Here is a 27,885-nt window from a genome sequence, read left to right on the forward strand (position 1 = left end):
GTTTTTTATCTAATTCATCTTATACCTCATTGTTTGAGGCCTCAGACACCAGAAGATGTGAATCAGGTCATTCTCTGTAGCCTATGGCTGAGGGATCACTCCAAATCTAAAGCATAAAAGCAGGGAAAGGATTTTTACCTCTTAAAAATTTCCCACACTAGGGCACCTGGGTGGCTCAGTCGTTGAGCATCTGACTTCAGCTCAGGTCATGATCTCGCAGTTCATGAGTTGGAGCCCCACGTCGGGCTCTGTGCTGACAGCTCAGAGCCTGGAGCCTGCTTCGGATTCTGTGTCTTCCTCTCTTTCTGCACCTCCCCGACTCGTGCTCTGTCTCTCTCTCAAAAATAAATGAACATTACAAAAAATTTTTTTAAAAAAGAAAATATCATTGAGGATGCAGTTAATACATCTAACATACCGAACATTGTAGTTCCGCCTAAGGGCCTACCTTAAATATGCTCAGGATGTTTGCATTCGCCTATAGTCGGGCAAAATCATCTAACACGAAGCCTGTTTTCTAATAAGGTGTTGACTATTTCGTGTAATTCATTGAATGCTGTATTGAAAGTGATGAACAGAATGGTTGTATGGGTACAGAAGTGTTGTCAGTGTATCTGTTGTTGGCCCTAGTGATCCCGTGGCCGACTGAGAGCTGCCCAGTGTCACAAGACTGGATGGACCGCATATCCCAGCCAGGGAAAGATCAACATTTAACATTCCACATATGGTTTCTACCGATGTGTGTTATTTCTCACCATTGCAAAGTCAGAAAACCATAAGTTGAACCATTGTAAGTCAGGGACGTCTGTATTTGGCTTAATTTGGCTCTGTTGATTGGCTGGGTGTGCATAGCTGATTTTATTTAGAACAAGGAAACCATTACAGATTCTTGGCAGTTGGCTATTGACCAGCTGGATATATTGCATGTCTGGTCAAGGGGAGCATTTACGGGGACTCGAAAGTTCACCTAAGTTTTGATTTCCTGACATAGGACCCCAGACAGGAGGTGTCCACCTTGGGCCTAGAAACTTATTTCCATGATGGGGTATAAACATTTCCATATGTCTCCCAGAGAAGCTGTCTTGACACTCTGTATTTTGTATTTCCTAGAATTTCAAGCAAGGAGATGTCTTATGGAACATACGAATGGAAAATATAAGGAAATTACATATATTAATTTGACCCAGGATGAGTATATCCGTTTCATACAGCTGCTATAACAAAACGCTACAGTTTGAGTGGCCTAAAACGACAGCAATGTGTTCTTTCGCAATTCTGAAGGCTAGAAGTCTGAGATACAGGTGTTGGGAGGTTCCTTCTGTAGGTTCTTATTTTATTTTCTTGGAATTTTTTAATGTTCATTTATTTTTTAGTGAGCAACACAGAACATGAGCAGGGGAGGGTCAGAGAGAGGGAGACACAGAATCCAAAGCAGGCTCCAGGCTCCGAGCTGTCAGCATAGAGCCCGATGCGGGGCTTGAACCAAAGAACTGCGAGATCATGACCTGAGCTGAAGTCAGACACTTAACCCACTGGGCCCGACGCCCCTCTTCTGTAGGTTCTAAGGGAGACTGTTCCATGCCTGTCTCCCAGCTTCTGGTGGTGGCCAGAACCTGTGGTGTTTGTTGGTTTCCGGATGTACCACAGCAGCGTCTTCCTCTCTCTCCACATGCCTCTTGCCCCTGTGTGTGTCTCTGTGTGTCTTCTCTTGTTACACGGACACCAACACTGAATTTAGGGGCCAACCTAATCCATCCTAACCTCATCTTCACTTGATTACATCTGCAAAATACTTTGTTTCTAAATAAAATCACCTTCATGGGTACGGGGATTAGAACTTTGGGCTACACTCTTCAACCTAGTACAATGAGTTATTCCAATGGACTATTATAGAAGTTACCTTTACAGAAAGATTTAACTTGACGTGAACAATAACATCTTTCTTGTTTTATGAATCTAATATCCACATTTCCCCCTACATTTCTCTTAAATATTTTTATTTTCCACTGTGTTCCTTGATGTGAAAATATTGTTCTAACCTTCCTAAAACTAACTCCTACTTTTAGAAAACCATGCTAGGGCTTATGACTGTAGTTCTGGGCATTACGGAGAGGAAGAGGCCAAAAAATTTATTTTATCAAGACTAGTACTATTGCTTTCCAAGACATAAGTATCCACATTACACTTCTGCCAGTAGATGGGGTTACTGGCTAGGTCTCTTTAACAAATGTAGTTCACTTACAATCTAAGATGAGCTACCTTTTGAACTTATGTAGCTGTTTTTTTGTTTTGTTTTGTTTTGTTTTGTTTTTGTTAAAAAAAAAAAAAAAAGACCAACTCTGTACCCAAAGTGGGACTCGAAGTCACTACCAGAGATCAAGAGTCTCATGTTCTGCCCACTGAACCAGATAGGTGCCCTGAAAGATGTAGCCCTTTATTAATATAACTACGTTCAGATACTGTGTTACCTATCATAGCAGAAAAGATAACTCCAAGCTACACATTGGGGGGGTGGGAGGGGCACCTGAGTGGCTCAGACGGGTAAGCGTCCGACTCAGCTCAGGTCATGGATCTCAAGGTTGATGAGTTTGATCTCCACAGCAGGCTCTGGGCTGACAGCTCAGAGCCTGGAGCCTGCTTCGGATTCTGTGTCTCCTTCTCTCTCTCCGCTCCTCCCCTCTTCCGGCTCTGTCTCTCTCTTTCTCAAAATAAATTTTAAAAAATTTTTAAAAAATTAAAGCTACACATCCGGTTATACAAAAGAAAAATTTTTTAAATTCTCTCTTAAACTGGACTTCATCTTTTTTTTTTTTTTTTAATCTTAACACTCCATTTCTATCTCTGGAAGAAATTTCAATCCAGTCATTTTCACCTAAATTCAGTCAAATTTCGTTATCTTTTCATAAATTGAGGTCTGTCGCTTTGAGGATTATTCCCTCCACTTCTTCTGTCCTCGGCATTCCTGTCTTCCCCGTCTGCCTCACACCCACCTCGACTTGTCCAGTGACGTCCAGGGTTCCCAGAAAAACAAAACAAGAGGAACAGCAGTTCGAGCTCTGTTAACTGGTCTTCTCTTTACAGCTATAAGAGGAGAGTCGCCTTGTTGGCTCTTTTAGGGTTTTGTGGATCACCAGGCCTTTCTGTGAGGAGGCGACCACCTCAATCTTCTGTTTAACAGCTAGTGTTCCTGTGGGCTATGTTTTTAGACAAGCTGGCTTACATCGGGGAACGTCTACTCTCACAACACAGAATTTACTGTGTATGTGGTGGCTCTCCTGTCACACTCCCCTGTGGCTGGGCAGCAGGGGAGACGGGGATTGGAGGACGCTCACCATTATCTGGCAGATGTAGATAAAGACCAGAATTAGTTTTGACTTATGTAGGAGTCTACACTGCACCAAATTTAGACCACTCAAGTGCTACAATTATTCTGGCAGGCCGTTTTTCTATTTCCTATAAAAAAAATCTTGAATGTTCAAATGCTTAGGTTTTTTTTTTTTTTTCAACGTTTATTTGTTTTTGGGACAGAGAGACAGAGCATGAACGGGGGAGGGGCAGAGAGAGAGGGAGACACAGAATCGGAAACAGGCTCCAGGCTCTGAGCCATCAGCCCAGAGTCTGACGCGGGGCTCGAACTCCCGGACCGCGAGATCGTGACCTGGCTGAAGTCGGACGCTTAACCGACTGCGCCACCCAGGCGCCCCAGGTTTTTTCTTTTTAATAAGCCGTGCCTTATGCCTGGAAAGTTCTCATTCCTAGTCTATGTAAGCCTTCGGGTCTTAGCTAATTTTGTTATTTATTGATTATTTAGGTAGTAAGCCCTACCCACCCCCCCACTGTGTGGGGCTCGAACTCGTGACCTTGAGATAAGAGCCACATGCTCCAGCCAAGCACCCCTCAATCCCTAGAATCCTAAGTGAAATGATTAACTACCTTCTTGCATGCTGCTCACATTAGTGATGAAGCTGCCTTCCCTCCCCACCTCCCTGTTATTTAAAAAAAAAAAAAATCTGTACATCCAACGTGGGGCTGGAATTCAGATCCAGAGGTCATGAGTCACATGCTCCACTGACTGAGCCAGCCAGGTGCCCCAAGCTCTTATTTATTTTGAACTTTAGTTTTGAAAAGCAGCTGTTTACTGAAGCTCAGGAGTTGCTGTCTTCCCCCAATTACCCCTAAGTCTCTTTGACTTTCTCTAGAAGCTGTCCCGCCCAACACAGTGGTGCGACCGTCCAATCAAAACTGCCCCCTGCGCTTCCAGGGTGAGCCTTGCGCAAGGCAAAACTGGTACAGAGGTTAAGAGCTTAGACCCACAGCTAGACGGCCCAGGTTCAAATTGTAGCCGCGTCGCTAACTGCTTGCTCTGTGACCTTGGGCGAACTATGCCACTTTTGTATCTGAATTTCCTTGGCTGTGAAATGTGGATAGTAACATCCCCTAGTTCAGTGGGGTTTTTTTTTGTGAGCAGTAAATGGGTTACACTGCGAAAGAACAGTCCCCTACGAAGAGCTGCATAAGTGACTCTTCTTGTATCCTCTTTACGCTTCTTTACCACTTGATCCCCTCCTGTACTCATCAGCTTTCTCTTGTCACAACTGGTCGCCCTGTGTACTAGGCCAGACCAGCTGTTTAATTTTCGGAGTTATTTCTTTAAAAATTTAATGTTAGGGTGCCTGGGGTGGCTCAGTCGGTTAAGTGTCTAACTCTTGATCTCGGCTCAGGTCACGATCTCACGGTTCCTGAGTTGGAGTCCTGCGTCGGGCTCTGTGCTGACAGCTTAGAACCTGGAGCCTGCTTCAGATTCTCTGTCTCCCTCTCTCTCTGCCCTTCCCTGGCTTGTGTTCTGTCTCCCTCTCTGAAAAATAAATAATTATCCAATTAAAACTCAATGTAAAAAATTTAACTTTATATCTTGGGCCTTTCACACACACACACACACACACACACACACACACACACATATACACAAATGTAGCTTAAACATGGATACACAGTGTAATGATTTTCTTTCAGTAGCTGTTGAAGCACTAAGTATGAATAGGTTTGTTCCTGTCCTAGAGGGTCAGCAAAAGAGAAGGCACTGTGACATTCAAAGGAAGGGGTTAGGACTTGGTGACCTGTTGAATATAGAAGTTCTGGTAAGTGGAGGAATCAAACACCACTTTAAGGGACAACCTGGGGTGTCTGGCAAGTTAAAGATAGGGGTGCTGAACAGGCATTTCATTTCTTTGATGGTTTCCATGGATCATGAATTCAGACAGGGCACAGAGGGAAGGCTTATCTGCACTATGATGTCTGGGGTTTCACCTGGAAGGGTTGAAGGCTGGGGACTGGAATCACCTGAAGGCTTTTTATTCATGTTTCTGCCTGGCCCTCACCTGGGAAGTCACACAACATCGCTCCTGCCAGACTGCACTCACTGTCCAGATTCCAGACTAGGGACACGGCCCCCACCGCTGATAGGGGGAGGGAGCATTCGTCATAAAGAAGAGCTTGTTGTCGGGTGAGCTGAGTACGGGTGTGGCCATCTTCTAAAAATTCAATCTCCCTCAGCTGCCAAGGAAACCTAATGAAGGGTGGGAATTTTCTTGTAGGAAAAACTTGAGTTGGGCTTGGGGTTAGTTGAATTGAAGGTTCACTTTGTTGTCACTCCTTGTATCCTCTACATGACAATCAATACAAAAGACAGTAATGTTAGCGACACAAAGATTGACTGTCTACAGGTGAAAATTCAAACTTAAGTAATGGGTTCCCCAAATTGTGAGGATAATAATCGTAACATTTACGTGGTTCTCTGGGAAAAGGAACAGGAAAGCAATGCCACGTGAAGATACCAGTTCAGACCCCAGTGCTACCACTTTCTGTGCAACCTGACAAACTTTCTTTGTTCAGTTAGCGCATTAGTTAGGGGGGAGATAAAAAGAGCATCTAACTCGTGGAGTTTTTGTGAGGATTAATAGAATTCTTTTTAAAAAATATATTTTTTTAGAGAGCAAGAGTGTGTGGGTGTGCGAGAGGAGCAGGAGAGGGAGAGAATCTTTTCTGAAAAAAATTTTTTTTAAATGTTTATTTTTGAGAGAGAGAGACAGAGTGCGTGTGGGGAGGGGCAGAGAGAGAGAGACATAGAATTTGAAGTAGGCTCCAGGGTCTGGGCTGTCAGCACAGAACCCAAGGGCAGGGCTCGAAATCATGAACTATGAGATCATGACCTGAACCCAACTTGGACACTTAACCCAGTGAGCTACCCAGGTGCCCTGACGACTAACAGAATTCTTTTTTGAATTGTGGGAGTGCCTGGCTGGCTCAGTCGCTGGAACATGTGACTCATGATGTCAGGGTTGTGAGTTCCAGTCCCATATTGGGTGTAGTAATTAGAAAAGAGGCACCTGGCTGGTTGGGTCGGTGAAGCATGGGATTACATCTCAGGTGGACCCCACCTTGGGTGTAGAGCCTACATAAAAATAAAATGAAAAAAAGTAACTTAAAAGATAAAATTAAATTAAAATTCTTAATTGTTCAGTAAAGTTAGCTGTTAATATGCATTCTATTCCCCTCCTACTGAAATAGCTGCAAAAGTATCTGATCATAAATTAAAACCCAATCAGATGTCTGAATAATACTTTAATGAGCTGTGTAGATCTAAGCGGCAGAAAACACTCAGGTGACCCCACACCCCTGGCACTACAAGGTCGGAAGTGCGAAGACTGGAGCAGTGGCGCCTCCCGACCCTTCCGGGCTCAGGCCTGCTCCTCCGGCCAGAAGGTCTTCCGTGGCCCCGCCCCCCTAGATGTCGGCCAATAGCTGCGTGCATCGTCGCCGTCCGAGGCTCCTATTGGAGGAGCGGGCGGGGCGCGGCGGTCCGGGGTGGGCGGGGCAGCGGCGCGGGGACCCCTGGCGTGCGCCGGCAGTCTCCACGTAGAAGGTGTCCCTGGGTGCGTGGTGGTCATGGCTGTGCTGGCGGCTCTCCTGCGTGGCGGCGCCCGTGGGCGCGGCCCCCTGCTCCGGAGGCTGATGCGGGTGAGAGGGGTTGGGACCCGGGCTGCAGAATGCCGGCCCGCGCAGGGAAGGACCCGCGAAGCTCCAGGCTCAGGCCTCGGGAACTCTCGCCGGGAAGCCCACCTGTACCGCGCATGCTCCATGCGCGCCGCTGCCTGGCGCCTGCGGTGACCCGCGCATTGGTTGTGCGGGGCTCGGACCGTTGCAGGCCGAAGGGTCCCTCCCTGGCGGGCACCCTGAGCGAAACGTCTTCCCCGGGGTTTTCCTTCTTTCCTTTTAAATTTTTCCCGGGATTAAAAAACAAAACAAAACATGTTTGTGAGCATCGTTGTCAGGATGTTTTATGTTCGTGCAGTAGGTCATCATTGGGTTTGCGAGACGTGAGGCCCTAAGGGGGAATAAAAAGAGGCCCTTGGTGCAGCTCAAATTTGCCAGGGAAAATAAATGGCTGCTCACCATACAAGGAATAGATTATACTTGGTGTTTCGTATTTTGGAAGGGGTGGCCTCCGTGGGCGTACATCGCCTCTGGTTGTTGTGCCGGCGGTGCACAGGAGCCACGGCCTTGAACGCCGAGACTGTGTTTCCCATACGTCAAAGCAAAGGAGCCTGCACCTTGGATTCAGGATCTGGCAAAATTTAGGGATTAGTAAGACTTCAGGGTGTGGCTGGTGAGGCCTGAGTTTTCCAGGCTGATTGGGGTAATACGCTTTGAAGTCCACCCACGTCATTTTTTATGAGTTGGGATTTGACCCAAGTCAGTGGAGACCGTTGTTGTGGTGGTTTTTTTTTTTTTTTTTGGAGGTGGGGGGAGTTGTCATAGCCAGAGATCTGGAGGATTGAAGTGGGGGAGAAAACCATTGTCTGTTTTGGTTTGAGGTAACTTGAGCTGCATGTTGGCAACAGAAGCTGAAAAAGGGAGCATTATTATGCAAGAGATTGATGAAAGAATAAATGTGGAACTTGACAGGGAGGGTGCAGGGCCAAGGGTAAAGAAAGGAAGAGTCTAAAAATAACCCCCGGTGACTGAGCAAATAGAAAAGGCAGGAAGAGTGCGTTTCCAGGAACCAGGAGTTCTTTTCCTCTTTCTTTCTCCCCCTCCCCCCACATAGCTGCAGAGGGGAGTTGGGAAATGTACCAGGATCAGTTCCAGGATCAGGTTGTTTGGTATTTCATGGAATGATTGGGGAAGTCAGGGTTTCAGCCAGTGTTGACCAGGTGAACTAGGTCCTGTTAAGAAATAAACACAGATGCAGAGCCTTCTTAATTTATAGTTAAGATATTACCGTCAAACACACAGTTGCTGATGAAAGAGTGGAGCTGTAAGTTCACAGCGTTGGTAATTTGAATTAAGTGGTCATTTACTGAACTACAGAAATCTGTTATAAGGGGATTTTCAGTGTTCAGTGCCAGTTTGTTGAATGGAATGTGACTGTTACCCTTGGCACACAAGGGTGTCATGATCAGCCAACCTGAACGGACTTCATTGGAGCCTGTTGCCCTGCCAGCTGTAATCACTAAGCGGCTGGAGGTAGATTTCCCTGCCACTCATTCAAAGAATACCAGCACTTTTCTTTTTTGTATTATTTTTCTTCCTGTTTACCTTCTTGATACTACTGAGCATCGCCTCCTCGAAGCTCCTTTTTTGACCCAAAACTATTGCCTTTAAAAAAAATGTTTGTTTATTTTTGAGAGAGACAGAGGGTGAGTGTGGGGGAGGGACAGAGAAAGAGGGAGACACAGAATCCGAAGCAAGCTCCAGGTTCTGAGCTGTCCGCACAGAGCCCCATGCGGGGCTGGAACTCACTAACTGTGAGATCATGACTAGAACCAAAGTTGGATGCTTAACTGACTGAGCCACCCAGGAGCCCTTTGTTTTGTTTTGTTTTGTTTTTGTTTTTGTCTTAAATACTCGAACTGATAAAACAAATTACTGCATTGTGCCTGTCCTGGATCTGTTGGTTGTCAGATTCCTTTCTGCCCTCTGTATTGCTCCAGGTCTTCCTCTTGGGTGTACAAACATTTAGTGTCTACCAGCTGACTTCTGGCTGTGTTCAGAGGCTGGTAAGAGATTGGGAGATAGGAAGGGAGAAGCCAGGATTCTTTTCTCTCCGTCTGCCCTTAGATGGTGTTGCGGACAAAGTCAGGGGCTCTTTTGGTTCTTGTTTTTGGAAGGTGACCCTGACCCCTTGGCTTTGGTAACCTTGGTTCTTCCCTTTGTCCTAACATCCTAAATGTGCTAATGCCTTCCTGTTGTTAATCTGTACTGCCTGTCTCCTGTTGTTCTTAGCTTTCCTATCACCTTTGTATTTAATCTCTGCATTCAGGTATGTTTCAAATACAGTGGTTTTCATTTTCCTCGTTGAACCCTGGTGGATACACTTCCCATTCCCTTTCACCCCATGGTTTTTGCACCTCAGTCCCTCGGCCTGCTTTCTTACTCAGGCCAAAAGAAAAGTCAGGATATTGCCGTAAGCTGGCAAGTCGTATAGCAGTTGGATGTGCTAATAAACATAGGCAGAGAAGGAGAGATTCCAGAGGTAGCCTGGAAGTAGAATCTGTTGCCCTTCATGACTAATTGGCTAAGAAGAACTGAGCGAGAAGGAGTTAGGTATAATTTGGGGGCCTTGGCCTGCCATTTAGTGGACGGTAGAGGTTTTCAGAGGAACAGATGTGGGGCAGTAGAAAGAAAGTGATGAGTTGTATTTTGGACTTGAGTTTGGAGTTGCCAGTTAGAGGAAACGGTGTGGCCTGTAAGAGAACTGCGTGAAATACACATTTGGAAACGACCAGCTGCGGTCGGCGGTAGCCTTCGCAGGCATTGATGAGTTCCGTGAGAGCAAGTGCATGGAGGGAGAAGACAGCAGGACTTCGCATGGGGCCTTAGGGAGACAGGGCATTTCAGGACAGGCTGGACAAGCAGGATCCTGTGAAGGGGAGGGCAGAGAGCATGGCATCATGGGAGGAAACCCTGGGCAAGAGACTGTGTCTGAAAGCCCAGGGAGGGGAGGTTTTCAGCAAGGGGGATGTGTTAGCTTTCTTGGGCTACTGTAACAAAATTGTGCAATTTGGGCAGCTTAAAACAAGAGAAACGTTTGAGAGTTCTGGAGGCTGGGAATTCCAAAGTCATGGTGTTGCCATGACCCCCCCCCCCCCCCCCCCCCCCCATCCTGTAGGGAAATCCTGCCTTGCCTCTTCATCCCTTCTGGTGGTTTGCTGGCGATCTTTGGAGTTCCTTGGTTTGTTGATACATGGTTCCAGTTCTCTGTCTGCACTGGGCAGTCTCCCCCAGTCTTCTGTTTTCTTCTGTGCATGTCTGTCTCTGTGTTAAAATTCTCTTTCTGTAAGAACATCAGTCCTACCGGATTAGGGCTACTCGTCTTGCTTGTTTCCATAAGGACCACTATCTATAAAGTTACAGCCTAAGGTACAAGGGTTAGGGCTTCTTTGTTTTGGCAGGGTTGGGAAGTGGAGCACAGTTCAACCAGTAACGGGGCACTCAGACTGTAAAGATTTAATATAACAAGGTAGTTAGGTAAGATTTTTTAACAGTGGGATTAGAGAAATGAAATACCTACATTGAAAACTGTTGCTTGCAATTAGCATAACTTTTTATTTTTTTTTTATTTTTTTTTTTTAAAGGTTTTCTCTTTTTTTTTTTTTCAACGTTTATTTATTTTTGGGACAGAGAGAGACAGAGCATGAACGGGGGAGGGGCAGAGAGAGAGGGAGACACAGAATCGGAAACAGGCTCCAGGCTCTGAGCCATCAGCCCAGAGCCCGACGCGGGGCTTGAACTCACGGACGGCGAGATCGTGACCTGGCTGAAGTCGGACGCTTAACCGACTGCGCCATCCAGGCGCCCCTAGCATAACTTTTTAAAGTTTGTGTATTTGTTTTGAGGGAGGGGGAGAGAGAGAGAGCGCCAGTGGGGAAGGGGCAGAGAGAGAGAGAATCCCGAGCAGGCTCTGAGTTGTCAGTACAGAACCTGACACAGTGCTCCATCCCACCGACCAGGAGATCGTGACCTGAGCCAAAGTCCGATGCTTAACAGGCTGAGACTGAGAGACACAGGCGCCCCCTGATTGACATTTTTAAAGCTGGGTGCAGGGAACTGGGCAGGAGGCTGTCCTATTGGTGGGAGAGCGGGACAGGACCTGGTGGCAGTAGTAGAGGTGGAGAGGGGGAAGAATTTAGGTGTATTTTGGACACGGGAGTGCCCGCATCTGGGGTAGGGTATCTGGGTTTTGGGGAAGGTGAAGGGTGAGTGTTAGGGTCTGGGCTTGAGCACTTGGGTACTGCGATGTTTGGAGGTGGGACGTGCTGGGAGGCAGCCAGTTTCCTGGGGTGCAAATTGAGGGCAGTGGTTTGGACACGGAACTGAGGCCAATGAGGTGGTGCTTGGATCCTGAGTCTGCAGGTCGGTGGGGAGGTCAGGCTGGAGACAGTTTGCAGGTCATCTGGGCGACCGTGAGACCGAGGGAGAAGGGAGGCCCTGGCCCTGGGCGGGCTGGGAGGGGTGACACAGCCCAGGACCGTGTGACTGTGGACGCCAAGGACAGGGAGGCCTCAGTTGGTGGTCCCGGCGCCCTGCGGTGGAGGGGACCCGGCTGGAGGAGGCCCAGGCAGGGAGCCCGGGGCCGGACCCGCTTCCCGAGACCGAGCGGCTTGCCTGCCGCGCCGACCCTGCTGAGCTGGTGCCAGGCCGGGGGTGGAAGGGGCGTTGGTAAGCGGGTGGTAACCGTAGGCCACCTGTTGGGAGAACTTGGGGACCGGGAAGCCCAGCAGTGAGGTGAACGCTCAGGGTCGGCGGTTTGGGAAGTTTGCGGGTGTTTGTGTGGGAAGCCGCGGAGCCTGACTGTGCGCCTGGATCTGGGCGCGGGTGGGGAGGAGGGGAAGGTGCACCTGAACGTGCGGAGCCTGACTGTGCGCCTGGGTCCAGGCCGGGCGGGGGCTGGGGGGAGGGGGACGAGGAGGGGAGGCGCGCCCGAACTTGCGGACTCTGTGAAAGCGCAGCTGCAGGCAGCATCGGGCCGGGGGCCGGCGGAGGGGCCTGGGAGCCCTGGGTTAGAACCAGGACCCCTGAAGAGGAGGAGTGGCCCGAGTAAAGGCCGCGTGATTCCGAGGCTCCGCCTCCCTTCCAGACTCGCTGTGGAGTGGGGGTTGGGGGTTGGGAATATTCACCGCGGGCGGCTCCCGGCATCCAACGCATCATAGGCCGCGTTACTGGACGATGATGGAAGGTCAGTCTCCGAGGAACTGCCTTTGCCTCTTGCGGCCCGTCAAGCTCTTTCCTCCTGTTGTGGGAACAGTTATGTTGCCTTCCTTTACTTCTCTGCCTGCCGAGGGCTCCCTTCTCCCCTGCCACCTCTGCTGTGACGCCGCGTTGGCCGTGGTGCCCACCGGCTCCAGCGCCCAGGACCCCTCCGTTGAAGGGCCCGTCATCACCCAGTTGAGCCGGTCTCTCGGGGTGCCGCTTGGGTCACAGTCCACCCCGTCCGTGGTGCTGTCAGCTCTGGCCAGCGGGAGGAGGGTGCAGTCAGAGGTACTTAGGGCTGTCCCTTCCACCCCGTTTGAGAAAGGGCTGTAGCTGGCGAGGCCGTGACTGGCGTGTTCAGTGCAAATGGGAACTTAAAAAATTTCTTTTCACTGCTTTAGTTACAGCCCACAAGATCGAGTATGTTGGGTTTCCATTAAAAGTGTGTTAGTTTCCCAATATTTGGGAATACCAGCGGGAACTTGTAATTCAAAGTTGGATCGCAGAGGATAAGCTGGAATCCTTCACGAGAAGTCGGTTCTGTCCGCGGCAGCCCCGATTATACGATGTGTTAAGGGCGCACTTGTTTTCGCACAGCTGAGAGGGAGGAGTGTGGGCATTCGGCAGGTGCACTTGGGTCTCGCCGGCCGGGGCCCTCGTGTGCTGCCCTGGGCCAGTGTGAACGTGGCAAGCTCAGGAGAGTGAAGTCACAAACCTGGCTCGTCTAATGACTCAGCTTCTGGAGGCACAGGTAGAGATGGCGGGGGAATGTCCTTTCAGGGTCTGCGCAGATGGGTTAGTCTGGAAGTGACAACATGTCGGTGACCTCTGTTGTGTGTACTTGTGACGTATTTATTGGAAAGAAGAACTTAGAAGGTAGAGTTGCTGCCCGCAGCGTTTTGTTGGAACTCTGTCTGGAGACCGTTGTGTCACGCCAAGTAAGCCTTCTCACTGATCCCTGGGGATGGTTTATGAGGCTCCCTGTGTTTTTTTTACATGTTGTCTTTGGAGCGTGGAATGTGTACATGTAATTTCGACATTTCTCATTTTGTAAGACTATGATGCTGCTGTAATAGAGGGATTATATTTTGTGGATACCGGATTCCTGATGTCGCCTTCGGGAAAGTAAATGATTCCAGGGGTTCCTGAGCGAGTGAAGGATCAGGTCATTAGCAGGTGTATTTGACATCCCTTCCTCACAAAGACTGTAAAGACGTCGCTTCAGAATATGAGCTGCTTTGAATATTGTAACAATTATATATATATATATGTTTTAATATATTTCTTATGTTTATTTTTGAGAAAGGGAGAAACAGAGCATGAGTGGGGGAGGGGCACAGAGAGAGGGAGACACAGAATCCGAAGCAGGCTCCAGGCTCCGAGCTGTCAGCCCAGAGCCCGATGCGGGGCTCAAACCCACGAGCTGTGAGATCATGACCTGAGCTGAAGTTGGACGCCTAACCGACTGAGCCACCCAGGCGCCCCTAAATTAGGTTATTTCTTGTAGCAAAGTCGTTCATGTGAACTTTCTACCTAAGAGTGACTTACTCCATCGTATTAACCTGGGGAAAGAAGATGATCTTAAATGCTGTTCTTCCACTGCCCGGAACAGCACTCTCTCTTACGTTGCTGTTTGCATCTGTTATCTAAACACTTGATAAACCAGTTTCTTGTGGTTACTGCGCTTCTCTCTGCTCGTAACCACTCGTCGAATCTACTTTCTTTTCGTGCCGAGTTACAAATCGAGAGCTGCCGTGGGTTATTTGCGCGAAGTCAGGCCAGCCTTTGTGTGTTGTGGGTTTGTTACACTGAGGTGTGAGTGCCCATTGATAACTATCAACAAGAGTAGGTTCTAAATAGAAGTTGTTAGTTTTGAGTATTTACTTTGCTTACTGACTTCAGAGGCTAAAAAAATTTATTCTTTGTTCTTTGTCCTGCAAGTTGTTCATTTCCAGGAAAGTCAGGTCTCTGAACTGTGACTTGTATTTCCTCAACTTGGTCTTGATGGGTTTTGTTCCTAAGAGCAGTGCAGAAAGAAGTGGGGTGTACGGCAAGGTATTTACCCTTTTCTTTCTTGAAAAATAACTTGTCTGGGGATATAGGCCATGTTTATAGGAGGTATGTTTGCCTCAGATAAATCAGTACATTCGTTAGAAGTGGATGAAGAAAATAACAAGTTTTACTTACATATTTTTTATCAACGTTTATTTATTTTTGGGACAGAGAGAGACAGAGCATGAACGGGGGAGGGGCAGAGAGAGAGGGAGACACAGAATCGGAAGTAGGCTCCAGGCTCTGAGCCATCAGCCCAGAGCCTGACGCGGGGCTCGAACTCACGGACCGCGAGATCGTGAGCTGGCTGAAGTCGGACGCTTAACCAACTGCGCCACCCAGGCGCCCCTACTTATATATTTTTTAAACAACGAGGATATTTTCTTGTGGAGCTCTAAAATTACTTAATTTAGAACTTAGATTTAACTTAAAACTACATTTTATAAAACTTACACTTAAAAAGGCCTAGAAATTTTAAGTTTATAAACTTATCTGAAGTTAAAGCAACGTTTCAATGAATAGCTAAAAAGTGTATTAACAAAGTAGTATTTTTTCAGATTGTAACAGTGATATGCATGGTGTAGAATGTGGAAATAAAAACACGCGGAAGCAGAAAGAAGTCCCCATAACCTCGCTGCCGAGAAGTATAAAATGATGTAGGTTAATATTTTTTAAACGATAACTTCATAATTGTTTATATTACAGGAAATAAAATACATGGAGCGAAGTTATGTATCAAAACCCACTTTGAATGTAAGTATAAATTTAAATCGTACTTAAAAATTTTAAAAATTTAAAGGAAAATGTGGTCAATAAAAAAAATGTCTATCTTTATATTTGCATGTTTGTGGGGCCACCTTGGGGGCTGCTGTGGTTGGGAATAGCTAATTCTTGAAATACTAGGTTAAACTCCCAAATGCCCCTGAAGAGACATCAGTCTACTGCCCTTGCCCTGGATAATAAATATCTGCTCCGTCCCCACTGTCTCCTGCCGAACAGCCTTCTCTCTCACCTGGGCCATGTTCATCCTGACTCTCAGGGACCCTCTTTATACCGTGAGGGACGTGTAGAGGCCACATGGAAGATACTAGCAGAAAGAAACCGAACCAGGCTGGGTATTAGATAGGAAGGACCATCATCTGATCACCTGGTGCTTTCTGAGGGGCTGTCTTTGTTTTCCGAGTCCCTCAAATGACTTCTTAATGGCCATAAATCTTTTTTTTTTGAACTTAAAAAAAAAAAAGTTTATTTATTTTGAGGGAGGGAGGGAGACAGAGAGAGGGTACACAATTGGGCGAGGGACAGAGACAGAGAGGGAGAGAGAGAATCCCAAGCAGGCTCCACACTGTCAGTGCAGAGCCCCATGTGAGGCTTGAACCCACAAACCGTGAGATCATAACTTGAGCCTAAGTCAAGAGTTGGACACTTAGCTGACTGAGCCGCCCAAGTGTCCCTAATGGCCAGAAATCTAAGGAACACTTCCCTTATTTATCTCCGGCCTTAGGAGAATGCTCAAGGCAAGTGTGAGGAGAAAACTGTTAAAATAGTTTGACAGTGTCTAAGAGGGCTTTATCTATTTTTTCTTATGGTTCATATTAATATTGTCTTACTAATCACTTAAGAAATTATGGTTGTGCCGTGTCCTCCTTACATGGCCCAGCCCCGTCCACCCAGCACACAGGTCTGGATCGCCCCCCACCCAGAGCCCCCCGTCAGTGAAGAAGCCTTTTGGTTAGCGCCCTTGATGGTGCGGGTGACAAGGAAACTGATTGTTTCCTAAATTGTGACTGCGTAGTAGAATCAAAACTCAAGCTTCTGGTTTCAGACCTCTTGTGGACAATGGGGAAGCATCTGTGCCTGCTTTAGACTTGGTTTGTCTGAGGTTTTCAGTTAGATCTTAAGTCCTAAAGCACCATTATTGGGTTGATTAGTCTTACTGCTATTCAAATATTGAGATGGTTTTAAGGAGTAGTCATTCATAAAACGTCTGTTTTTTTTAGATAATAAAGCGGTCCCCTTATCTGCGACCCCGCTTTCCATGGTGTCCATTCCCCAGTGGTCAGCCTGGGCCTGGAAGGAGACGATCCTCCTTGTGATGTCCCCAGAAAGCCAGTAGTAACCTAACGCTCCGCTCCAGTGCCTGGCCGGCTCACCTCACGTCACCTGCGTCCGTGGGCATTTTATCATCACCCACCACGGTGGTCCTCAGGGGGCATCCAGGACAGTAAGATCCTGAGAGAGGGACCATGTGCACGTGACTTTGATGCCAGTATATTCTTGTAGTGGTTCTGTTTGACTAGTCATTGTTGTCAGCCTCTTACTGTGCCTGACTTATGAATTGAACTCCGTCACGGCTGTGCACACGTAGGAAAACCAGTATAGTGTTCATTTCTCTCCGGTTTCAGGCGTATCCCCTGGGCATCTGAGAAGGTATCCCCGGTGGATAAGGCTGGGGGACCACTGTGGATCTGTGAGTGATGTTGATTTAATGAGAGAGGGTTTGGGTGAAATTTTGAAATAGTTCTTCCCATCTTGTGTCTTGCCAGGAAGTGGTCATAGTAAGTGCCGCGAGAACGCCCATTGGATCCTTTCTAGGCAGCCTTTCCTCCCTGCCAGCCACTAGGCTTGGTTCCCTTGCAATTCAAGGGGCCATTGAAAAGGCAGGTCAGTAGTTGCTTGGCTTTTTTTTTTTTTTTTTTAAATAAGTAAACTCTGTGCTCAACGTGGGGCTTGAACTCATGACCCGAGATCAAGAGTGTTGAATCGCTCAGTTGTACACCTGAAATGAATTCTACACTGTGTGTTAACTGACTGGAATTTAAATAAAAACTGACAAAAAAAGAAAGCAACAGAGTCGTGTGCTCTGCCCACTGAGCCAGCCAGGCACCCCAGCTCCCGTGCTTTTCTGTGTTGAGGGGGGCAGTGATTAAATGCAACAAGTATTTGTTTTGCACTAACTGCATACATAACATTTAGAAATGACTTAATGCCTTCCATTTCTTTTATTTTTAATGTTTATTATTTATTTTGAGAGGGAGGGAGGGAGAGAGAGAGGACAGAAAGAATCCCACGCAGGCTCTGCACTGTCAGTGCAGAACCCGATGCGGGGCTTGAACTCCCAAACCGTGAGATCATGCATGACCTGAGCTGAGATCAAGCGTCCGTCGCTTAACTGAGCCACCCGGGTGTCCCTCAATGCCTCTATTTCTAATTTTCTTGTGAAGGAATCTTTGTACTACAGGGCCGCCTGGCTGGCTGAGCCCGTTAAGTGTTCGATGCTTGATCTTGACTCAGGTCATGATCTCACGGTACATGGACTGGAGCCCTGTGTCCGGCTCTGTGCTGATAGCTCAGAGCCTGCTTTGGATTCTGTCTCCTCTCTCTCTCTCTCTCTCTCTCTCTGCCCCGCCCCCACTCACACTCATTCTCTCTGTCTCTTAAACATTAAAAAGAAAATCCTGGGGCGCCTGGGTGGCGCAGTCGGTTAAGCGTCCGACTTCAGCCGGGTCACGATCTCGCGGTCCGTGGGTTCGAGCCCCGCGTCGGGCTCTGGGCTGATGGCTCGGAGCCTGGAGCCTGTTTCCGATTCTGTGTCTCCCTCTCTCTTTGCCCCTCCCCTGTTCATGCTCTGTCTCTCTGTCCCAAAAATAAACGTTGAAAAAAAAAAAAATTTAAAAAGAAAATCCTACAGTGAGTCTGAATCTCACAGCTGACAAAAAGAAACCATTCCCGCTATATAATGTCGTTTTATATATATATATATATATATATATAAATATATATAATATAATACCTTATTAGTAATCACTGATTATTCAATTGAATAAAATACGGACATGCCTGTTTTATTTGTGTAACAAAAGGGATTCCGAAAGAAGAAGTGAAGGAAGCATACATGGGGAACGTTCTACAAGGAGGTGAAGGCCAGGCCCCTGCGAGGCAAGCGGTCCTGGGCGCAGGTACCGGGAATTGTTCTTCTTCTACACTTAAGGTGTTTGGCGCAGCACGTTGGAGGCCATGTCCGCTTAAACGAGATGTCAAATGCGTCATAGAACATGGATTTATATGGGCAAGAGCGATGCCGTTGTGGGTCAGAAGTTAACGTGCTCTGTTGTGTTCATTTTAACTCTGCGGCTGTCGAAGAGTGTCTTCTTTTTTCACAAGTGTGACCTGCCTTGTGTCGGTTTTAGGCTTACCTCTGTCTACTCCGTGCACGACTGTGAACAAAGTCTGTGCCTCGGGGATGAAGGCCATCATGCTGGCCTCTCAGAGCCTCATGTGTGGACATCAGGTAAGAAGCACCTCCTTTTCCAATCTGTGGTGTCGGGAGTCCCCAAAAACGTCGCCCTTGAGTGCTTTAGAAGTGGGAACCTTTGTCCCGAGTCCAGCCGCTGTGGTGTTTGACGCTCGCCGTCTGGATTTGCTTATCGCGCTTGGAGGAGACGTCAGATGATAGCTTCTGTGTCTTGTGTTAAAAAACAGTTTTCGGCCAAGATGTTTTAGTCTTTGGGTGACCTTTTACTTGGTCTTTTTCTGAGATTCTGGGTGATTTATAACATCATGACTTTTTTATTTGCCAGAATAAGAGGGTTTTCATCAGAGATGAGAATAAGGTGCTGACCCTGGGAATCAAATCCTCGACTGAGCCCAGAATTGATGACGCATTTATGGTTCCTACACACCCAGGTTCATTTGTTAAATTGTGCAGGTTTTCTCCTGGCTTCGCTGAATTTTTTAATTTTTAATTTTATTTTAGAGTGTGTGAGAGAGCGCACGCGAGTGCAGGAAGGGCAGAGACAGAATTTTTTAAATGTTTATTTTGAGAGAGGGAGCGTGAGCAGAGGAGGGGCAGAGAGAGAGGGAAAGACAGGATCCCAAGCAGGCCCGCACCGTCAGCTCGGAGCCTGGTGTGGGACTCAGAGCCGAGGATCGCGAGGTCATGACCTGAGCCGAAGTTGGATGCTTAACCGACTGAGCCACCCGGGCGCCCCATCCCATCATTACACACTTGAGACCATTTTTTTCATCGGGGGCAAGAGGGTATTTGTATGTTCGACGTGTAACAGATGTTGAATGAAGCCCACAGAACGCTTGTGTGCTGGAGCTGTGAAGCGGGCCTACTGGGTCTGCAGCTCAGCTCCTGTTGGAACTGACATTGTGCGTGTTCGCTGCCGGGCAGGATGTGATGGTGGCAGGTGGGATGGAGAGCATGTCCAACGCTCCCTACGTAATGAACAGAGGCGCTACACCGTACGGTGGCGTCAAGCTTGAAGACTTGATTGTGAAGGATGGGCTGACTGACGTCTACAATAAAATCCATATGGTAATTATTGCTTTTTAAGGAGAAATATCGGCTAGTATACAATACTGCTTGACCTTATTTTAAGTTTATTTTGAGAGAGTGCATGGGTAAGCTGGGGAGGGGGCAGAGGGGCAGAGAGGATCCTAGTCAGGCTCCGTACTCCGTGCGGAGCCTTCACGGGGCTCGAGCCCATGACCCTGGGATCGTGACCTGAGCCGAAATCGAGAGTTGGGTACTCAACCGACGGAGCCACCCAACTGTCCCTGCTTGACTTTTTAAAATAAGTGTGTTTTGGAGAGGAAGGATGGGCTCTGTAAATGCTCACTTTTACCATTCGTTTTGGGAAAATACTGTCCTTTGCCCACTGCATCAGTTTGACTCAGTTGTTGAATAAACCGCCCCACCCGGGGGGATAGGGTATGTCCTGACTTCTAATGACGGATTCCGCAGCTGTTGAACTTGCCTTTGAACTGGCAACTTCTGAGCTCACTCAAGTACCTGATGAGGAGACAGGAGTGAAAAATTACCCGGTATGGAAAGAAGTGTATTTTTAGAAACTGAGTTTACCTGCTAGCCACGGTTTTAGGTTATACAAAGTTGGTATTTTATAAGTTACGCCAAGTGAATTAGTTTGATAAAGATCCCAACTTGAATCAGGGGAACTGTGCCGAGAACACGGCTAAGAAGCTGCACATCACGCGCGAGGAGCAGGACGCGTACGCCGTGGGCTCCTACGGCAGGAGTCAGGCGGCCTGGGACGCCGGGAGGTTTGCCGAGGAGGTCGTTCCTGTCACGATTTCGGCGAAAGGTAGACGCGTGACGTTCCAAAATCGGTTTGATTTTTAGTGGACTTACATGTTGTAGAAGTCTGGTTTTAAATTAGTATGTTTTTATCTTTGTTCAACTGAGGACACAGATGGTTATGGTTACTAAAGGGAAATGTTGCCAGTTGAGAGAGAATAGAATTAAACCCAATTTAGTATCAGGTTCCACCTCCCCAGATTCCGCTGAGAATAATACTTTCGAGAAATGGATTTATTAAAAACCTTTGCAGTGTAAGTGACAGACCATATATTAGCCTTTTAAGTGAAACCGGGGATTTATTAGAAGGGCGGGGCTACGCGGCTCTGGGCTCCACACCCCTTTGTCCCACCCGCATCTGCAGAGCCCCCTCTGCAGGGCTTGTGGTCACAGAGGTCACAGGGCAGATGCCCCCCCCCGCCCCCCCCGACTCCAGCAGACTAAATCCACAGTGAAGTCTTGTTCCTTTGGCTTAGGTTACATTTCCATTCAGAAATGATGACTAGGCTCCGAATGACGGAATCGCCGGAGCCTCTCCCGACCCCAGGGTCAGGAGAGTGGGTCGTATCTGTGGTGGCAGAATAGGGAGGGAAGAGAACGAGGTGTGGCCACATCCAAGATCCGAATCGTCCAACTATGTAATAAGCTCCTCTTTCAGTCACTCTCAGGGCCCAGGTGACGGAAGGTAGCGTGGGGTCCCCGGGGCCGTGCGAGGTGCACGGGCACAGAGGCGGCCCAGGCTGCCCAGGTCCTTGCCCACGCATCGCACCGACTCACTGTGGTCTTGGCTGGTGATTACTTAAAAGACTTGTGTTTCAGGTAAACCAGATGTAGTGGTGAAAGAAGATGAAGAATATAGACGTGTTGACTTTAGCAAAGTTCCAAAGCTGAAGACCGTTTTCCAGAAAGAAAATGGTTAGTACTGTGAAATGAAGCGTGACAAAAAGAGGAGTGAATGTACCATAGCTAGTCTGGGAACCACCTAAGGATTTTTTAAAAAGTAATTCTAGGGGCGCCTGGGTGGCGCAGTCGGTTAAGCGTCCGACTTCAGCCAGGTCACGATCTCGTGGTCCGGGAGTTCGAGCCCCGCGTCAGGCTCTGGGCTGATGGCTCAGAGCCTGGAGCCTGTTTCCGATTCTGTGTCTCCCTCTCTCTCTGCCCCTTGCCCGTTCATGCTCTGTCTCTCTCTGTCCCAAAAATAAATAAACGTTGAAAAAAAAAATAAATAAAAAGTAATTCTAGAAAACATATAGCTGTTACTTAACATTTTCAGTTATGTCGGGCTCATGTGAAACAAACAAATTATGTTTATTAAAAAAAAATCTTTAAAATCGCTTACTGGTTAATACCTTCAAAATAGAAATCCTAGGGAAGAGATTGTAGACTGGGTATAGAATGCAGTTTTTCATTCGCGGTTCATCTTGAAAGTGCATTGTGACACGAAAGTCGTTGAGATGTTAAATCCCTGTAAGATTCTTGACTAGGAAGCCGACAGCAGAGTTGTTCCCTGTTTTATCGCCAGTGCCAGGTGGGCCCTCAGTAACTGTCAAATGCTACCATAAGTGGATGCCAGTGTTTAAGTTAATGCTTTTGGAATCCTTGAGAAGGTCAGTTCTGCTTTTAAAATTGGCTGTATATACAGTTGTCGTAACCCAAAGTTACTTATCTGCCTTTCCTGATTGAGTTTCTCAATACCAACTATAGGAATGGATCAGTCATCTTTATTTTTCAAAAAGCGTTTTATTTATTTTGAGAGAATGCATGCATGAGCGGGGGGAAGGGCAGAGAGAAAGGGGGGAACAGAATCCCAAGCAGGCTCTGCGCTGTCAGGGCAGAGCCTGAATCAGGGCTTGAACTCACGCACCGTGAGATCACCACCTGAGCCGAAATCCACTCGAAGGCTTACCTGACTGAGCCATTCAGGCGTCCCTGGGTCAGTCTTTTTTAAAGTATCATATAAAATTCATATTACAGAAACATATTTTTATATTTTTAGCTGCGGTCTACTGTAGGGTCTTTGTTGCAATTAAAAAAAAGAACCTGCTTAGTTGACATAGTTTACATACTGTAACATTCCGATGTTTAAAATGTTCAGTCGAGGGGCGCCTGGGTGGCTCCGTCGGTTGAATGTCTGACTCCTGATTGCTGCTCGGGTCATAATCTCACGGTTCCTGAGCGTGAGCCCCACTTTGGCCTCTGCACTGATGGTGCGGAGCCTGCTTGGGATGATCTCTCTGCCCCTCCAGTGCTCACAGACGGACTCTCAAATAAACTTAAAAAGTTGAATGATCTTTAGAGTTCTTGACATCTAACTTGAAGTGATTATAGAGAACAAGTGCCTGGTTTTGATACTGAGTTTTTGCTTCTCTCTTTCTCTGGGGAGAAAAAAATAGCGGGCTGGTCCGTATGTCTGAAGTGCAAGCCAGCACGTACCTAGTGCCATCATACATGTGTTTCTGAGCTAGCTTTGACCAGACGGGTCCAGAACTAACCCAAGGCACTCTTACACGAGTGTTAGAGTTAGCTCTGCATGTGCTTCCCGGAAACTGGAATTCTCACCATGCATCGTGGTCTTTTTTCACGCGGCAAACCACCCAGGCATTACCCTGCAGGAATTTATTAAATCGACCCCGGTGAATTCCGTGTGAAACTGTGTTCTCACCTCCTGCTCACTGGTGCTTGCAGGCACGGTCACGGCAGCCAATGCCAGCACGCTGAACGACGGCGCGGCCGCCGTGGTTCTGATGACCGCAGATGCCGCCAAGAGGCTCAGCGTTAAGCCGCTGGCAAGGATAGCGGGTAGGTCGTGTTCTCAGCTCGTTTATCCCTTCACGTCTGCACACTTCCCGAAGTGGGGTTTCCATGCTGGTAATACACGGTGTCTACACGTGTACCGTGTGATGGGATGTAACTCATAGTGGGAGCGAGCAGCTCCTTTAACCTTGGTTACAACTTGCTTTACGGGAAGAGTGAGCTTTAAAAATTCTTGTCCTGTCCGATATGAGGAGTGGGAGAGTACAACGTACATGTTTTACCGTGGCACCAAGGGGAAAGGTAGTTATTAAAAGTGTGCGAAATTAGGGATTAAGAAATAGCTCATAATAAATGCCCGAGTACCTAGATTTCCTGTGTGACCTCGTCATACCCTCAATCTCGTTACACGTATTTCTAGTTGTAAAATCTGCTTTGCCTTCTCAATGTGTTAGACCAATACCATTTCGTTACTTACTAAAAGCCTCACAACTTCAGTTCTAGTCCAGGTCTTGGTTTCTTAACCTCAGCACTGTTGACATTTTGTAACCAATGATGCCGTTGTGGAGGCTGTCGTGTACTTTGGATGCTTGGAGGCATCCTCACTGGATACGGCAGGACGTGGCATTCTGCCTGTTGCAGCGCCCACGGTTATGTGTAGATCATGCCAGTGTCCCTGGAGGCCAGTTCCCTCCAACCTCCTACCTGTGAAAATCCATGGCTTTGATGACTAATGTGGCTTTATAAAGCATAGAATCCTAGAAAAGGAACAAATACGTTTACATCTATTAGGACTGGGAAGCTTGCATCTTTGCAAGCTTTGATATGTAACAACTGTTAGCTATCACTTGTACAAAAGATTTTAACGACCTATTAAATTTTTTAAACTCCAGCGTTTGCTGATGCTGCTGTGGACCCTATTGATTTTCCAGTTGCACCCGCATATGCTGTACCTAAGGTGAGAACAGATGAGGGCCGGTCCTCCACTGTGCCGGCCTCTGGTTTGTTTCTACCAACGCTGCAGGGTTTAGGTTTTCAGTGTCACTCGTCTGCTGAAGGACAGAGATAGCTTGGTTTTGAATCTTCCAACTTCTCCTGAAAATAATTTGAGCAATCCGCAGACATCTTCGGTGGAACAGACAAAAACTGTGAATTATTTTTAAGTATGATGCTGAACCTCACACCTGGTGTGATGACCAGAGTAGGAGGTTGGCGTGGCAAGGGAAAAGGGGATACTGAGGGGCCTGGTTCTAGAATTCAGAGCACATACTCACTACTAGGAGGTCTCCATTCTGCAAGGGAACTGTTGGGAGCTGGTCTTAGAGTAAACCTAAAAACGGAAAACCTACATACTCCAAGCTATCGCTCTGATAATGTCTCAGGGAAGTTGCTTTGTGTGCGTGGGGGGGAGGTCACAGGAAGAGACGGTGCTGAACGCGTTGAGGGGCTGAAGGATCGCAGAAGACTGCGCAAATAAAGAGAGGGCGTCACCCTGAGGAAGAACTTGAGACCAGCAGCCACAGAGCAGAAATCAGTGAGGAAGAAGGGTAGAGAGGATCAGAAAGGATGGGAAGTGATGGTCTGGCAGCAGGTGGCAGATCTGAAAGGAACGGAACGGCATGGTACGGCCTCTGAAAGTGAGTGCCGCCCTGGAGAGCAAGGGGGGTCAACAGGGATTCTGAAGGCAGAAGTGTGCCCCTGACCCTGGCCCGACTGAGAGCTCGACAGGTGGCCACGCTCAGGTGCCCTGTTATTGCCTTAGGCTGTTGGAGCAGTAGAGCTTAAAATACTGAGCCTTCTGGAGGAAGAGAGGAAGGGGGAGGAATAGTTTCAAGTTCACAATGAAAGGGGAAATAGCCTGATTTTAGAGAGAGAATCATCATCCAACCGTTAACACCCCAAAGCCTTCCTGCATAGCTGAGGAACTACCAGAACAATAGCTGATAGAATAAAAGACCTGAAGTAATTTACAGTGAAGGTACAACAGCTAAGAGTGTCTGTGCCCCTCACCCCACGGCAACTTTTATAAAGGAGAAACTACAGGAGATGTAGAGAAAGACCCACACTCTTTGATTTGGCAGACCAAGATCTGCAACCAAGCATCAAGGCAAATAGATCTCAAGGCTGTCAAGTCAGAATCCCCAAATCGAGAATACGTGTTCGTTTCAGGTACCCATGGAACATTCAAGAAAATTGTTTCGCTGCAAAACAAATGCAAAGAAAATCCTTTGCTCACAGTGCAGTAAGATGAGAAATTAAAACAGAAAATAAAAAGGCCCTTCCTCCTGGAAACTAAGAAACTCCAAATTTAAATATCTGTTGCATGAGGGGGAAATAGAAACCCAAATTGCGGAATTCCAAGAAAACAGTGAAAATAAATGTTAAGTGTAAAATTAAATTTTTAGGTTCTTAAAGATGCAGGATTGAAAAAAGAGGATATTACAATGTGGGAAGTAAATGAAGCCTTTAGTCTGGTGGTGCTAGCCAACATGAAAATGCTGGAGCTTGACCCCCAAAAAGTGAACATCAACGGAGGTGCCGTCTCTCTGGGACATCCCATCGGGTAGGTGGTTCTGGAAATAACCTGCATCTAGGCTCGTGGCTACTTAACGACCTTTGTATCTCTGTCTACACCAGACTGCTTCCTGCTCATTCCTATTACTCTTAACCGTTTCCTTCCCAGCGTCCTTGAAAGAGCAAACCCCACTTGTGACAGGACTTGATACCAAACACAGCCATGTCACTGTTGCCTAAGAACGGTTAGTTTTACGATGAAGAGGATTATTTAAAAGTAAAGTTTACGATTGGGCTTTTAAAAAAAGCCCTGTTCTGGAAACCTCTCTCTCCGGTTTAAGAAAAGGGGTCAAATTCTGTTGTCTGTAATGAAAGCCTTTTTTTCTTTTTAATATTTATTTCTGAGACAGACAGACACGCAGGGGAGGGGCAGAGAGAGAGGGAGACGCAGAATCTGAAGCCGGCTCCAGGCTCTGAGCCGTCAGCACAAGAGCCCAATGCTGGGGCTCCAACTCGCGGACCGTGAACCCCGAGATCATGACCTGAGCCGAAGTGGGACACTTAACCGACTGAGCCACCCAGGGGCCCCTAGACTTTTCAAGTTAATTTGGAATTGAAACAGGTTTTGGTTATGTATTCTATAATTTATTAAAGACCAAAATGATCTCTCCATCCCAGGATGTCTGGAGCCCGGATTGTCATTCATATGGTTCACACCTTGAAGCCAGGGCAATATGGTCTTGCCAGTATCTGCAACGGAGGAGGAGGGGCTTCTGCCATGCTGGTCCAGAGGCTGTAGAACATCCGCGTGTCCAGAGCAACAACCTGAGGTGGCTCGAAGGGCCCGGCACCACCAGTATGACCAAGTACCCCGGGGTCAGGCTGTAACAAGATCATCTGTTTGGGGTTTTGTTTTTTTAACGTTTTTAATAACAAGGTCAACTCTCAAATCTTTTGAAATTCTAAATAAATTTTTTCTTCTCTCAATCTTTGGTAATCTTGAAAAGTTTAAAATATTTTTGTTATAAAGCTATACTAGTTGAAACACCAGTGTTCAGTATTAGTGACTTTTAAGTAGAAGCTTCCATTTGAGACCATCATAATTTAAGAATCCCAAGCAGATTCCACACTGTCAGCACAGAGCCCAACGTGGGGCTCAATCTCACGGAACCGTGAGATCAAGTCAGATGCTTAACAGACTGAGTCACCTCGGTGTCCCTCCTTGCAGCCTCTTCAAAGTGAGGGCAGCTGTTCTGTCACACCGGCAGGGCCTCCTACCGTTAATGAAGAAGCCACAGGTAGTGTGGTCAGTGTTGGTGGAAACAGGAAGATACCCATGTGCTCAGGTCTCGGATGGGTACAATTTCTCCTATCAGCAGGCAGGATTTGGGAGGACACGGGTCTGAGAAGATCCTGGGCATTGCACTCTGGATTACGAAGGAAGGGAACAGACTGCCTATTCCGGTGTGCCACAGTACCTGTCCTTAAGCAGCATAAAATGCACCGTGTCTTGAATTCCATTTCCTCTGGGAACAAAAACTACACTCTAGGCAGAGGCTGGGCTACGTATGCCAGCCTCAGCTGCAGAGCTCCCTCTGCAGGGAAAGCTCCTGTTCAAGCTGAGGTGGGCAGTGGGGAGTGGGCGCGGTGGGGGGAGGGGCAGAAACGGTCACTGTGCATAGTCTCCTGGCAAATACTTCATTATGGATCCTTACCTTAGAAGGAAAAGGCAACATAAGGAAAAAAAGTTTTCTTTTTAAAAAATGTTTGTTTTTGAGAGGAGAAAGACAAAATCCAAAGCAGGCTCCAGGCTCTGAGCTGTCAGCACAGAGCCTGACGCAGGGCTTGAACTCATGAACTATGAGATCATGACCTGAGCTGAAGCTGGACACTTACGTGAGCCAGCCAGGCGCCTTGAAAAAAATGTTACTAAGATTCAAATAATACTTAAAAAAAAATATCTGTATAGTAGTCACAGCTAACGTTTGTGGCTCAACCTGGACTAACTCTCTTAATTCTCACAAAGACTCTCAAGAGGGTAGGTACTATTATTCTACTATACAGACAAGGAAACTGAAGCACGGAGTAGCTGAGGTGGATACAAATCCAAGCAGAACTCCAGAGCCCAAGTTCTTTACTCACTGTGCTCGGTAAGTATCTGCCGTGACTGTAACATGAGGTGGGTAACATACACAAGAAAAGAAAACCCAAAA

The 27,885-nt window shown here is 47.3% G+C and overlaps 1 protein-coding gene across 1 annotated transcript; it reads left to right on the top strand.

Moving 5' to 3' along the window:
• The first annotated feature begins 6,801 nt into the window (after positions 1 to 6,801).
• Positions 6,802 to 26,652, top strand: ACAT1 (acetyl-CoA acetyltransferase 1). The gene is made up of 12 exons (XM_043579249.1): positions 6,802 to 7,017; positions 15,010 to 15,057; positions 16,851 to 16,968; positions 18,168 to 18,263; positions 18,495 to 18,595; positions 19,484 to 19,627; positions 20,264 to 20,414; positions 21,227 to 21,322; positions 23,093 to 23,206; positions 24,052 to 24,116; positions 25,564 to 25,721; positions 26,351 to 26,652. Exons 1-12 carry the CDS (start codon positions 6,946 to 6,948, stop codon positions 26,469 to 26,471), a joined length of 1,284 nt encoding a protein of 427 aa, XP_043435184.1. The 5' UTR covers positions 6,802 to 6,945; the 3' UTR covers positions 26,472 to 26,652.
• The last annotated feature ends 1,233 nt before the right edge of the window (positions 26,653 to 27,885 follow it).

This window comes from Prionailurus bengalensis, chromosome D1, assembly GCF_016509475.1.
Source record: "Prionailurus bengalensis isolate Pbe53 chromosome D1, Fcat_Pben_1.1_paternal_pri, whole genome shotgun sequence".
In the NCBI taxonomy this organism is placed as follows: Eukaryota; Metazoa; Chordata; class Mammalia; order Carnivora; family Felidae; genus Prionailurus; species Prionailurus bengalensis.

Excerpts from the sequence above, each read along its gene's own strand:
- ACAT1 (XM_043579249.1), top strand. The coding sequence starts at position 6,946 with ATGGCTGTGCTGGCGGCTCTCCTGCGTGGCGGCGCCCGTGGGCGCGGC. Across the intron at positions 19,628-20,263 it reads TCTACAATAAAATCCATATG|GGGAACTGTGCCGAGAACAC; the intron begins GTAATTATTGCT and ends AACTTGAATCAG. Across the intron at positions 24,117-25,563 it reads CCGCATATGCTGTACCTAAG|GTTCTTAAAGATGCAGGATT; the intron begins GTGAGAACAGAT and ends TTAAATTTTTAG.